This window comes from Leuciscus leuciscus (assembly GCF_965113295.1).
Source record: "Leuciscus leuciscus genome assembly, chromosome: 14".
Classification (NCBI taxonomy): domain Eukaryota; kingdom Metazoa; phylum Chordata; class Actinopteri; order Cypriniformes; family Leuciscidae; genus Leuciscus; species Leuciscus leuciscus.
In genome coordinates, this window is record NC_138738.1 from 23,142,892 (window position 1) to 23,158,353 (window position 15,462).

The 15,462-nt window shown below is 41.0% G+C and overlaps 1 protein-coding gene across 5 annotated transcripts in view; it reads right to left on the reverse strand.

The window, feature by feature from the left end:
• rptor (regulatory associated protein of MTOR, complex 1) overlaps window positions 1-15,462 on the reverse strand; it is a 393,572-nt gene that overhangs the window by 58,174 nt on the left and 319,936 nt on the right. For all 5 annotated transcript variants that reach the window (XM_082136702.1, XM_082136700.1, XM_082136701.1 and 2 more), the window contains exon 27: window positions 10,051-10,165. In XM_082136702.1, the coding sequence (XP_081992828.1) occupies window positions 10,051-10,165 (115 nt within the window). The remainder of the gene's footprint in view (window positions 1-10,050; window positions 10,166-15,462) is intronic.

Sequence of the window (15,462 nt, forward strand, 5' to 3'; positions counted from 1 at the left end):
TGATGCCGGGATCGATCCCGGGTTGGGGACCTAGTAACATTGCCGTGTTCAGTCCAGGAACGCGCGCTGTGTGAACAAAAGCCGTGATAATGCCGTGTTGTAGTGATGACGCTGAAGCCGGGATCGTTTGCCAGCTATTGAAACGGTACGTAATGCGCAAGTTTATGATCGAATCAGAGAAAAAATGCACAAGCGTGGTTTCTAGAGAGAGAAATTGCAGCTCATAAGCAAACTTAAGACGCTGCTGATACATTACAAGTCACATCGATGTCACGGGTCTTTACGGAATTTTTACGGGTTGGGTGTGAACGCACTCTCTGATTCCGGAAAATCACTGGCAGTGTGAATGAAACAAAATCAAACGAACCCGGGTCAAATCCCGGGTCACTTTATCCGTGTATTTTCCGGAATATCTGTATGAAAGGGGCTTATGCTTCTCTATGCACAGCTAACGTGAGTTCAGCAAGAAAATTAGCAGCATGGACATGTCAAACATGAACAAGCCAAATACATGTCTCTAATGAACAGATAACATTACGTGTTACAAATTATACATAATATATAATGTATCTCATTACAAAATGTAACTATCCAGATTATTAAAAACAGTTGCAAATAACCCTGAAAAAAAAAGAAACTTACACAACTGATTTCAAGATTTATAATAATAATTAATGTTTTTTGAGCATCACATTAGCATAAGAATGATTTCTGAAGGATCATGTGACACTGAAGACTGGAGTAATGATGCTGAAAATTCAGCTTTGGATCACAGGAATTAATTATATTTAAAATTCTAATTTAAATTTCAAATATAAAATAGTTATTTAAAATTGTCATACTATTTAACAATATTACTGTTTTTTGTTGTATTTTTAAACAAATAAATGCAGCCTTGTGAGCACAAGAGACTTTTTATTAAAAACATAAAATACCGTACCCATCCCAAACTTTTGAATGGCAGTGTATGTGTATGCATATACAGTATATCTATCTATGTATGTATGTATGTATGCATGCAATATATTTTTTTTTTTGCTAAAACATTTGGAAGCATGTAACAGAACATTTCTGACTGATGACACAAATAAATTACTGAATTAGTTTCAATAGAATTGGATAGAATTTAATAGAACATGGCTAAAGTAGTTCCAAGCAGGTCTTGACCGGATTATAGTTCCATATCATTCGCCAAATGATTTCTGTTATTTCAAAGGTCCTTACAGACCATAACAGCAAAAGAACCAAAATCCACAATGACACTGACCAAGCAGTTTTTTATGTACGGACAGCATATAGGCCTACTCTCTTTCTCCCGCTCTCTCTCACCCACTAAAACGCACACACATACAGTATGGACACACAGAGCTGCTCTGAAAATTTTAGCAGTAAACTGTTAAAGTTAAATAGTTAAAAAACAACTTAAAAGCTACATGCCATTTCTTACTAGCGAGGAAATAATGGCATAAATGGTTCTTGGAGCAGATAAACTTACAATTTCACTATTAGTAGAGACGCTGGTGCTGAACACTGTTGAGAGATGCACAGACTCAGGTAATTCACACACGCTTGAAAACTCTCTCTCTCTTTCTCTCTAATAACTGCATTAGTCTACTATCAATGGATCATGCCTCCGTTACTAGCTCTAAATTTATGTTTTGGAATTAGCAACGGAGGCTTGGTACTAGATGTGTAAGAAGTTAGTCCTACACACGAGCGCTTTAAGGACAAAAACCTGACAAATGTCTTGAAATACATCATCTGAACAATGTTTTGAGGTGTGGTAACTGTAGTATAAGCGGAATAATTGACTGCAGGCTGTCAAATTATTGAAAAATAATTAGCTTATTTTTAATAATAATCCGTGTCATGGCCGCATTATCACCTCAGGTGAGGATTATTTTTTCCAATAATTAAAGCCCCGTCGTCATCAATTATTCCTTACTTGCACTACAGTAGTAAAATGACAGTGCTGTCTTGATTTCTTTTTCTTCACTTGCAAGAGTTAAACCCTCAAGCTTTGAATTTGGTGGAAAACTACAGTTTAAGTTTCTGTGACAACAGATTTATAAACATTATCTCATCTACAAACAGTATCTCATACATAGTGAATAATGTAGAGGAAATAATGTGAATGTGAAAAATCAATATACTTATTTAATTAAAACACAGACTTTCATGATTTGATAAGCACATTTACCCATATTGCAAGATCGGTTTTTGTTCGAAACTTTATTTTATGAATTATGAAACTGGGGCGGGACAGATTAGGGAGTGGCGAGTAATTCATGGACAACACTGCTCATGCTCTCTAAGATTATTATTCACATTGCCACAAATGATGTCCGACATCGTCAGTGGGAGATCACTAAAATTAACATTAAAGAGGTGTGTGAACTCGCAAGTACGATGTCAGGCACTTCAATTTGCTCTGGCCCCCTTCCTGTTCGCCGGAGTGATGAGATACTTAGTAGACTGTCCTCACTCAATGGCTGGTTGTCTAAGTGGTGTCCGCAAAATAATATAGAATTCATAGACAATTGGAAAAGTTTTTGGGGCAGATCTGACCTGTTGAAAAGAGATGGTATTCATCCCTCCTGGGATGGTGCTGCTCTTCTCTCTAGTAATATGGCACATAGTCTTAGAGCTCAAGCATGAATTGGGGCTCAGGTCAGGAGGCAGACAGACTGGCTAAACCGACCGTCTGCTAGCTGTCTCACGTCACTGAGGTCAGATAAATCCCATCACATAGAGCCTCATTCACCTAGATATCATCAAATAGAGACTGTGTCTGTTCCCCGAATTAGGAAATACAAAAAACTTCCAAACCCATCTAAAGGTAAAAATTTAATTGATGTTCAACAAATAAAAATGGCTTTCGGACCCAAATGGCTCTTGGAGCCTTATGCTGATTGAATTAGGATTGGCCAGACCCTCAGTCTAGAGTGTTACCTAAACCTGTTACATGCTTTGTTTGAATTTGTCTCCACCTTCAAAAGTCCCTCCTCCTAAAATGCCTATAAGATACCATGTAAAGTTCCCTTAGTTAGATTTTGTTGGACGAACCGCAGCCGCGCTCAAATAAAGAAACTCTTCTGTTTGAACGTGATCCCAACGTCTCCTGGTCTGCTTTGAAGAAAGAAAAAACTTTCCAACACCACCATACAGACTTTATCAAAGAATTTGCTGACTTTCTATCAGAGCTAGTACTGGCTGCAGATAAAGTCCTAATTGTTGGTGATTTTAATATACATGTAGATAACAAAAAAAGATGCATTGGGATTGGAATTTAAAGACATTCTAAACTCTAATGGAGTTAGACAAACACGTGTCAGGACCTACTCATTGTCGTAATCATACTCTAGATCTAATATTATCACATGGAATCAATGACTACGTTTACATGCTGACAAATATCGGGTTATGGTCGGGTTAAGGTCACTATTTGGGTTTCTGAAACATTCGGAATAACCCGTTTACATGCGTGAGTAGAGAGAGTTACTCCTGTATACATGGAATTTGTAATCAATTGGCAATATCCCGATGTAAACGGCGACGCACGGTTAGCGTCTGGACGTACGGACAACGTTAAGACGCAATGTGCGTCATTTCCGATTCTTCTTCCTGTATCCAAAGGCAACAACAACAGCAGCAGCACGCGGATAATGAATAGCTCGGGGCAGATAGCGATCGCCTTTGTTTGCGATTTCCTCCTCGCTCCAAAAGTGTGGCGCTGTGCTGCGTCTCGCCATGTTTACCTCTACTTCTTGTTTACTTCCGGTATACTGCACGCGGGTTTTTGTATGCGCCGTCTCGACTCAAAAGACCAAGATTCCTTGCGAATAGAACATGCGCAGAACACAAATCAATGTTCCTTTTGATGGGGATATGCCGATACGCGTTTACATGACCAAATATTCGGGTTAGAAAAGGGGTACCCCAGGGATAATATCCGGGTTTTTAAAAACCGGGATATGAGCATATCCGGGTTTTTGCCGGTGTTTACATGGCCGTGCGCGACCGGGTTATTGCTAATATCCCGGTTTTGAACGGGTTATTGGCTGCATGTAAACGTAGTCAATGTTGATGCCGTTGAAATTCTGCAGCAGAGCGATGACATCTCAGATCATTATCTAGTCTTGTGTAAACTTCATTTAGCCAAGGCTGCAAAGCCGACTACGTGTTACAAATATGTTAGACCTATCACTTCTGCCACTAAAGATTGCTTTATTAATAATCTTCCTGATCAGTTTCATCATCTCAGCATCCCAGATAGCTTAGAAGAACTCGATATTGCGACAGAAACTTTTAACTCTCTCTTTTCCAGCACTTTAGACACAGTTGCTCCTTTGTGCTTAAAGAAGATTAAAGAAAATAGTCCAACGCCGTGGTACAACGAGCACCCTCAGGCACTTAAGAGAGCAGCCAGAAAAATGGAGCGCAACTGGAAGTAACAAAACTAGAGGTATTTCACATTTCATGCAAAGAGAGCACAATTGCATACAGAGAGGCCTTAAAAGATGCTAGATCTGCTTATTTTTCAACCCTTTTAGAAGAAAATAAACAAAACCCTAGGTATTTATTTGAAACAGTGGCTAATCTAACGAAAAATAAAGCTTTAAGCCCAGACGTTTTCAAGCAGCACAGCAGTATTGACTTTATGAACTTCTTCACTTATAAGATTGATAATATCAGGGAGAAAATTATAACTATGCAACCGTCTACTACAGTATCGCATCAGGCAGTGCATTGTAGTCTCCCTAAGGAAAAATTTGATTCATTCATTACTATAGGAGAGGAAGAATTTTATAAACTCGTTAAATCATCTAAATCGACAACATGTATGTCAACTAAGATACTGGAAGAGATGCTTCCAGAGGTGATAGATCCTCTTCTTAATATAATAAAATTCACCTTTGTCATTAGGACACGTACCAAAAACTTTTAAGCTGGCTATGATTAAACCGCTCATTAAAAAAACGCAACTTGATCCTACAGAATTAGTCAATAACAAGCCGATCTCGAATCTACCTTTCCTGTCAAAGATACTAGAACAACCTTCATTGAGAGACAGCTCTCATTAGAGTCACAAATGATTGCTCTTATCATCCGATCGTGGTTGTATGTCTCTATTAGTGTTCCTCGATCTTAGTGCTGCATTTGACACTATCGACCACAACATTCTTTTATTATAGACTCGAAAATTATGTTGGCATTAGTGGAATTGCATTAGCATGGTTTAAATCATACTGATCTGACCGTTATCAGTTTGTAGAAGTAAATTAAGAGATGTCTTATCGATCAAAAGTTCAGTATGGCGTACCACAAGGCTCAGTACTAGGGCCGATGCTGTTCACTCTGTACATGCTACCCTTGGGAGATATCATTATGAAGCATGGCAATAGTTTTCACTTTTATTCTGATGATACACAGCTCTATATTTCTTCACACCCTGACAAAACTTACCAATTCACAAAATTAACAGAATGCATAGCTGATATAAAAAAACTGGATGACTAGCAATTTCCTACTACTTAATTCTGAAAAAACAGAGTTTCTATTTATTGGACAAAAAACGTCCTCACGTAATAACCTAGAATACTGTCTAACATTTGATGGCTCGTTGTCGGTTAGGAACCTGGGTGTGCTCTTTGATACCAATCTTTCATTTGAAAGTCACGTGTCTAGTATCTGTAAAAAAACTTCATCTTAAAATTTTTTGACATATTTTATGTCACAATTAGTTAATGCGTTCACGACATCAAGGCTAGATTATTGTAATGCCATTATGGGTAGTTGCCCTGGACGCTTAATAAACAAACTACAGCTGGTCCAAAATGCAGCAGCAAGAGTTCTTACCAGAACTAGGAAATATGACCATATTAGCCCGGTTCTGTCAACACTGCATTGGCTCCCTATTAAACAACATATACATTTTAAAATATTGCTGATTACTTACAAAGCACTAAATGGTTTAGCTCCCCAGTACTTGAGCGAGCTCTTAACGCATTATAGTCTGTCAAGTCTATTGCGATCTCAAAATTCCGGCCAGTTGATAATACCTAGAATATCAAAATCGACTGCTGGCGGTAGATCCTTTTCCTATTTAGCACCAAAACTTTGGAACAATCTTCCTAACATTGTCCGGGAAGCAGACACACTCTCTCAGTTCAAAGCTAGACTAAAAACACATCTCTTTGGCCTAGCATACACATAACACATTATAGACTTCTATAATTCAATGTTAGGCTGCATAGATTAGGTCAGCCGGAACCGGAAACACTCCCCATAAATCCTGATGTACTTGTTACATCATAAGAAGGATGGCGTCTACGCTAATATTACTCTCTCTGTTTATCCGAGGTTTACCGCAGTCACATTTCTATTCAAAAGCGCATACCTTTGGACTGAACACGTAATGCGCATGTGCGCGACGTCTGCGTTTTCACGGGTTTGCATTTTTGAGGTTTGCGCAGAGATAACGGATAATCGTTTGCACCTTCTAACCTACTTCAGGGAGTGCGTTCTCGAGACAGCAGGCACTGTTTTGTGCAGATGGGTGGCCGGAACTCGTTAAGGGTTTTCCTGTTAGAACGGTGTTGTGTTAAGTTAATAACTAATGATCTTCACAATGGAAGTGAATCAATTAATCAATCAAAACTAACTTTAGCTGGACAATAACTTTATCCTAGAGCTGTTGTAAAACCTAAACAATCTGTTATGGTAATTTCCTATTATCACTGTAAAGCTGCTTTGAAACAATCCATATTTTTAAAAGCACTAAATAAATGAAGGTGACTTGACTTGACATCCAGCATCTTTATCTCCAAGATCGTCTGAGACCAGCCATCCGGACAGCTGCTGCAACAATCGGTTTGCATAAGCAAAGAATTTCTGCAAAAACTGTAAGAAACCGTCTCAGGGAAGCTCATCTGCATGCTCGTCGTCCTAATCGGGGTCTCAACCTGACTGCAGTTCGTCGTTGTAACCGACTTGAGTGGGCAAATGCTCACATTCGATGGCGTCTGGCACTTTGGAGAGGTGTTCTCTTCACGGATGAATCCCGGTTTTCACTGTACAGGGCAGATGTTGCAGACAGCATGTATGGCGTCGTGTAGGTGAGCGGTTTGCTGATGTCAACGTTGTGGATCGAGTGGCCCATGGTGGCGGTGGGGTTATGGTATGGGCAGGCGTTTGTTATGGGCAACAAACACAGGTGCATTTTATTGATGCCGTGACGAGATCCTGAGGCCCATTGTTGTGCCATTCATCCACGACCATCACCTCATGTTGCAGCATAATGCACGGCCCCATGTTGCAAGGATCTGTACACAATTCTGTACACTTTGACTAAAAACACATCTCTCTGACCTAGCATACACATAACACATTATAGACTTTTATAATTCAATGTTAGGCTGCATAGATTAGGTCAGCCGGAACCAGGAACACTTCCCATAAATCCTGATGTACTCGTTACATCATAAGAATAATGGCGTCTATGCTAATATTAGTCTCTCTGTTTATCCAGAGGTTTACCGCAGTCCGCCGGATCCAGGTTGTATCCAGATCTGATGAAGGACCTGCGCCTGGACGCGACGACAGCGCAGTGCTGAAATGTCAACTAGTCTCTCCCCTGTGAAGGCCTCCCTCCCCTCCCCTCCCTTTACCTCTCTACAGATAAAGCGTTGTCGGGATAATTCCGGTTCGCGTGGCTATGCGGAAGCGATAAAAAATCTGTATTATAAATTTTAAGGCCAGACAAGTAGTATGTTGAGGGTTGATTTGTAAGGAAGGACTACACGCCTGCGCACATATATTCAAACGAGCATACCTATAGACTGAACTTGTAATGTGCATGTGCACGCCATCGGCATTCTCTCTGGTTCGCGTTTTTGAAGTTTGCGCAGAAAAAAACTTGTCGTGTTAGCGGCCCCTAAGTTAATAACTAATGATCGCTGCGACGGAAGTGAATCAATCAAACTAACTTTAGCTGGACAATAACTTTATTCTGGAGCTGCTATGAAGCCAAAACAATCTCTGTTACTTTAATTTCCTGTTATCAATGTAAAGCCGCTTTGGAACAATTTACATTTTTAAAAGCGCAATATAAATGAAGATGACTTGACTTGACTTGACAATCCCTGGAAGCTGAAAACATCCCAGTTCTTGCATGGCCAGCATACTCACCGGACATGTCACCCATCGAGCATGTTTAGGATGTTCTGGATTGGCGTATACGACAGCGTGTTCCAGGTCCTGCCAATATCCAGCAACTTCGCACAGCCATTGAAGAGGAGTGGACCAACATTCCACAGGCCACAATCAACAACCTGATCAACTCTATGCGAAGGAGATGTGTTGCACTGCGTGAGGCAAATGGTGGTCACACCAGATCCTGACTGGTTTTCGGACCCCCTCAAATACAGTAAAACTGCACATTTTAGAGTGGCCTTTTATTGTGGCCAGCCTAAGGCAGACCTGTGCAATAATCATGCTGTCTAATTAGCATCTTGATATGCCACACCTGTGAGGTGGATGGATTATCTCGGCAAAGGAGAAGTGCTCACTAACACAGATTTAGACAGATTTGTGAACAATATTTGAGAGAAATAGGTCTTTTGTGTACATAGAAAAAGTCTTAGATCTTTGAGTTCAGCTCATGAAAAATGAGGGCAAAAACAAAAGTGTTGCGTTTATAATTTTGTTCAGTGTAGAACCAGGAAATATGACCATATTAGCTCAGTTCTCTCAACACTGCATTGGCTCCCTATTAAACATCGTAGACATTTTAGAATCTTGCTAATTACTAACAAGAAATAAATGGTTTAGCTCCCCAATACTTGAGCGAGCTCTTAATGCATTATAATCCTTCACATCTATTGCGATCTCAAAATTCTGGCCAGTGTTGATAATACCTAGAATATCAAAATCAACTGCTGGCGGTAGATCCATTTCCTATTTAGCACCTAAACTCTGGAACAGTCTTCCTAGCATTGTTCGGGAAGCAGACAAACTCTGTCAGTTTAAATGCCTTGCCTATACTAAAAACACATGTCTTTAACCTGGCATACACATAACTAATTATCAATTTCTATAATTCAAATAATGTAAAATGATTATTAGGCTGCATAAATTAGGTTAGCAGGAACCGGGAAGACTTCCCATAACTCCTATTGTACTCGTTATATCATAAGAAGAATGGCATCTACACTAATATTAGTCTCTCTGTTTATTCCGAAGTTTAGCGTAGTCAGCCGGATTCGGGTCGTATCCAGATCAGATGAAGGACCTGCGCTTAGACACGACCATAACGCAGCTCTGAAGTGTCAGCAGAGACCGTGTCAACTACACTATCCCTTACGAAGGACTCAGACACGACAAAAGTTTTTTCCTCTGTACAGATGAAAACATATCAAAATGATTCCCATTCACACGGATCTGCAAAAACGACTTAAAACGCTGTATTATGCATGCCAGACAATTGGCAAGGTCACTTTGTTAAGAAAGACTACATGCCCGCGCAAACATGCATTCAAACACGCATGCCTATAGACTAAACACATACTACGCATGTGCATGCTGTCACAGATTCACGTTTTTGAAGTTTACACGGAGATGATAACAGTATTGCTTTCAAAACTCATTTTCAAAAACTTGCACTTTGAAACCTAATTCAAAGTTTGTGTTCTCAGGCCACCAAAATGCCGTTGTCGTGTAAATAAACAGCCAGAATGCACTAAAAGTTTTCTGTTTTCAGTTGAAAATGATGTCGTGTAAGTTAATAACTCAAGATATTTACAATGGAAATTAAACAACAAAAAAATTAAGCTCGGCAACGACTTTCTTCTAAAGCTGCTGTATAGCCAAAAAAATATTTGTTGCATTAATTTCCTATTATCACTGTAAAGCTGCTTTGAAAAAATCTGTATTGTAAAAAGCACAATATAAATAAAACTGACTTTACTATTTGCAATGCTATGAAAAGCATAGATACCCATCATCCCCTCATACACAAGTGGCATTATTTGAAAAATTCCAGTCACTCACCAGATTGAGTCTTTGTCAGCTACAGCAATGCAGGGGTTAAATGGATGAAACTTCACCACTGATGGCACTCCTGGGTTTCTATTAATGAAGATCTGATCATCTAACCGTGTCACTCCTAAAAACGAGAAGGATAGGTTAGTATTGATTATTATTAGAACATTTTTAATTAGTGAAATACTGAGCTTTACTAATAACCAAAGCAGTGTTTTGGTTTCTGAGGAAAGTGAATAAGGGTACTACAGTGTGAAGCTTACAGATTAGAAAAAAAAATATGCATGAAGGAAACTCAGAGGGAATTGAGGATTTCATTCAGTTCCTCCAGCTAGACTGAATGAGGGCAGCCCCACTCTTGGTTTCAAAAGGGAGGATGACGGAGAGTGTGATGAAAGGAGAAAGACATACGAGCGTGAGCCGGATCCTCCGCTCTGACGCAATCAGTCCTGCTTACTTGTGCGTGTGTTCCGGCATTGACGTAAGCACATTAGCTATTCAGTTTGAGACTCTGCTGACTTAAGACAGGGAGCCAAGCACATTGCTTTCTTTTAAGCTTGAGGCTTTCACACAGAAAAACTACATCAAACAACTGTTCACCCAGTTCCACTTGTGAATTCCACATCATTATTACCCAGATGCATCTAATGTATAGAGAGTCAGGGCATCTCTTCTAGAGGTTTACTATAGACTAGCAACTGGAAGTTTGAGCTTTCAGGTTGTCTTTCAAACATTTATTCGGTATCTCACTAAGAATGACCAATCCTGGAAGTACCAATAGCCGCGTTTCCACTGTCGGGCCAGGGCCGGGCCGTGCTAGTGCGTGCCAGGGCCAGTCACGTTTCCACTGTCACTTCCGGGGCTTGATCGGGGCTTACTCGGGGCCAACGGCCAGGATTTCTGGCCCATCGAATACCTTGGGCCAGCTTGGGCTAGAGGCGTGGTCAAGGTAAAAGGCGGAGTTTATCGGTGTTAGGGAAAGTTATGGTCTGCGGCAAGATGCACATTTCACTTTTTTATATCGCGAAAATGAAACGCTGCTCGAAATGGAGAATCGCCTGTACCGGTCTGTTGAAGATACCAAAGCTCTTCTGAGCATTTGGGCAGAAGAAAGGGTACAACGTCAATTTGACGGCGTGTGCAGAAACGATGACGTTATAAAATACATCGTTGCGGAACTTGCTAAGCTAAGCATTCAGCGAACAACGCTTCAAGTTCGGGAAAAAATAAAAAAGTTGTGGGCGCAGTACAAGGCGATTAAAACGCACAATGGACAAAGCGGTGCCCAGAGAAGGAACTTTCCATGGTTCGACTTGATGGACGGTGTGCGGGGTCACCGTCCCTCTATTAGTGGAGAGACAAGTTGGGACACTATGGCAGCCTCGGACGGTGAGTTACTACATGCTATCTTCTTAAAATCTAAGTTTTCTAACTTCCTAACTTCCTGCCTGAATGAACATCATAATTCCCGCTGAAATGGGTGAGGTTGTATGACGTTTGATCCAGGAAGGCGTGTTAAGGGTGGGGTTTAGGGCAGTGCTGCAGGGCTAATGGCCCGGCAGTGGAAACGCAAGCCCGGTGCTTGAGGCCCGAGGCCACTGGCCCAGCTCGGCTCGCTGTTAGCCCTAGCCCGGCCCTGGCCCGACAGTGGAAACGCGGCTAATAACACCATGGGCCCTATCTTGCACCCAGCGCAATTGACTTTGTACACCGACACATGTATCATTCCTATTTTGCACCCGACGCACAGCGGACATTTCCCTCGACAGACGCACGTCAGTAAATTAGGGAATGATCTTGCGCTCCCGGGGGCGGTTGAGCGAAAAGAGGCGGCATGTTCCGGCGCAAACGTTCCCTGGTGCTATTTTGCAGTTCCAGAAAACAATTTCGCCACAGACCAGGAAAAACCTAGTCTAAAGTCAGTGGCGCGTTTTCAGTGGCGCGTTCAGATGGTATTTTAAGGGCGCATGCTAGGCCATAATGTAGCGTGTTGCACTATACTTTGCTTCTCTCATCTACACACAGACGCAGCAGTTGCCATTTTTGCAAATCATACATAATTACAAGGAAAAATATTCCACATGAGGGAAATCATTGTGGTGTGTCCATGAAGATGTGAAAAATAGGCATAAATCTAGCCTACCTACATTTACCAAAATTATTATACGCCTGTTTAACCGAAGCTAATTTGGGTGGGTTTCTCCCATGACCATACAATGTCACTTTTCTGTCTTATATGGCCCTGACGAGAACGTCGGTCTCCTCGGCTGTGAACCGCTCCTGGCGTGCGCCTGGCAAATCCGCCGTTATAAGAGCAATCCGCCATGGAACAAACGTGCCTGCTCTTAAAGGGAATGTGAGATGATGCTCTGATTGGTTTCTCTTCTCCATGAAGATCTTTGGAAGCTATTCTTCAGCATGTTTTTCAGAAGAAGCTTAACTGTTATTAGACAAGCCACCAAAGTACTTTGACAAATGCTGCTGTTTTTGATAGTGGGCATATTCACTGTCACTGTGAATATTATTTGTGCTAGGGATACCTAGATATTCAACATGCTATGGATAATTCTCTTTCTAACAGTTATTTGTGACTGCTAGTTATGTAAGCAGTGGAGCAAGGGGAAAAAGAAGCCTTGCATTCATTGTTTTCACATCTAGGAAGTGTGTTGAACAAAGAGTCCTGTTCAGGTGGAGCTTGACCAACTTGAAATGTGGTCAAGCAGAAAAACTCTCAATTAATTGGCCGCCACAGCCGGTGGGCCAGGGAATGGACAGAGATTTGTATGACGGTAAAAGACTGCCGTCATATGCCCTGGTCATTAAACAGCTCATTCCAGCGTCCCCCACGTGTTTAAAAAAAACATGGTTTCATCTGCCTTAGCTTCACTGCCAGATTGCACTGAGCAGCCTTAAGCCACGTTTCCACCGAAATTACCCGGAACAATTTGTCCCAGGAACTTTTTTTTTACCCCAGACTGGTTGCTTTCTGCGTTTACACCGCGGTCTAAAGTACCGGGAAGATAAACTGCGCGCAACTGCTCCTCCCAGTCGGCGACGGACAGTGATCAGTTTTGAGCGCCACATTTATAATAAGTATGGAGGAGATTCAAACTGTGCTGCAGTTATGTATTGGTTTACTAACGAGGTAATTAACAAAACAAAATAGACGCACTGATACTAAAGCGTGTTCAGAAAGCTCGTATGCGTATTAAATTAGACAACGTATGTTATCAGTTATTGTGAGATGCCAGGGACGAACGCGCAAAAATGTCCTCTTTCGCAAATACGCTTAAAAAAAAGCCTGAACCCCGTCTATCAATCATAAATAGTGACAGTCTTGTAAATAGTTGTTTGTTACTAACCTCAAAGCGCTATTTCAATCCTGTTATAGTAAATTTGTAACATGGTTTGGAATGCCTTGCAATAGATGACAATGTGTAAACATAATGACTTAATAATAAAAGCTGTGGCAGAAAAGAGACGAGCACTGATAAAGCGTGTTCAGTAAGCTCGTAATGCTAACGTTAGATATAAAATTTGTATGTTATCAGCTATTGCGGACATTGACCGTGAGATGGCTGGGACGAACGCGCAGAAAGTTTCCTCTTCCACAAATACCCTTAATAAAGCCTGAAACTCGTCGCCAGTCCACCAGTTTTTTTGATTAAATTCCATATTTGCAAACAGACAACTCTTACTGCATGAAGCCAAGACACGAACCGCAATAGATTTTTTAAAAAGGGAGGTTAAAAATAAATAAAATGCTGCGTGGAGTCATCCAACCAAAATGCGGCGTGAACACAACCAATCAGCTTGTGCAGCGCACAAGTCCCACCCCTGAAAGTTCCTGAACTTTGAAAAGTACTACCTCATGAGCTGGGACTATCTGAGGGGGAAATATTTACCCGGAACTTCATTTAGACCCTGGTTCCTGCGGTGTAAACACATCGAGTACCAGCCCAAAGTTCCTAGTTCCTGGGGAAAGTTCCTGCGGTGGAAACGCGGCTTTAGTTTTTCAGAAGATCTAAAGTTCCTCTGGCCTGGCAGTGAGGGCTCTTAATGCCACCTCTCTTCTCACTTTCCTTCCTTTTATCCACAAAGAGCCAGGGTTATTGTCTGCAGTTTGCTTTAAAACCACCACTTTTCAACTGTGTAATGTCCACAGCACAGAAGATATTAGCTCAGGATCTAGAGGAAGAAATAGCCTATTTCCTGGTATTTTCTGTCCCATTCAGGATTTACAGAACAAATACCTCAGAAAGTACAAGAGGTTAAACTAAAAAAAAGAAAAAAAAAGTGAGAGTTTAAACTCAAGTGTTACAGGTTTGGCTCAGAGGGTAAACAAAATGATCCAGAGTGAAAGAGCAGATTTAACATGCTCTCTCATGCAGATATGTTATGTTTTCTGCAGGAACTTTTAAATAAGGGCAGAGCCTTTTCTACTGTTTATCTTGCCGTGATTTCTGTTTGCCATGTGGGGATTGACAATGTCATTATTTATTTATTTAGTTTTCATAATTATTTTCTCTGTTCTGTTCACATATTGTGTTGCTCTGTGAACAGAATGAAAGAGTACAATCAGTTATGTGTCTCATAGGCTGATTCTCAAAAGAGTAAACCTATATAACCTCAACACTTGTCCCATCTGGTAGTGGAAGCTATTATATTCAGTTAAAATAGCATGGGTCTTCATCCCCCAGAAGGGCTGTGGGCTCATTCACCAGAGTTTTGGCTACCTCATGGGCATTATTTAAAGGGGTCATATAATGGTACATGCACTTTTACAAGTTGATTGTACTGAAATGTGTGTTGGCAGTGCCTGTACACAACCATCATAAAATGATAAAAATCCATCCAGTGTTTTTTTTAAAATCTCCTTATATGTTCCCCCCCTCTCAAATCAAGCTGTTCGACCTAGTGACGTCACACGGTCGGATGCCCCTCCTACGATTGTTGATTGACAGGAGCGTTTCAACAGAGACCCGCCCTCGCACTGTCTATGAGCAGATACTGGCACTGTCTATGAGCAGAATGGCATCTAAGCGATTGTGGTGTTCTGTTCTTGGGTGTAATAAGGAACACAGCAGTCATTTTGACGAACCGCTGAAGACGCAGTGGCTGAGTTTGTTTTCGAAGGGAATATTCCCCACGATCAACGTCAATGCTTTCATGTTTGCGCGAATCATTTCACACATCAGACTGCTCGAGGGTCAGTAAAGCTGTTTTTTCTAAAGAAGCTGCTCCTGAAAAAAGGATCGGTACCAACTATTCGTGTTCGTGCTGCACCTCCAGAAAAAGAAGTGAGTGTAACATTTTATTAACCTTTATATTAATATTTATATTAATCTTTGCAAATCGCTTGCACGCTTCACGATGAATGCGGCTGTTTACACTCAGGGTACATTACGGCATGTTTTCTAT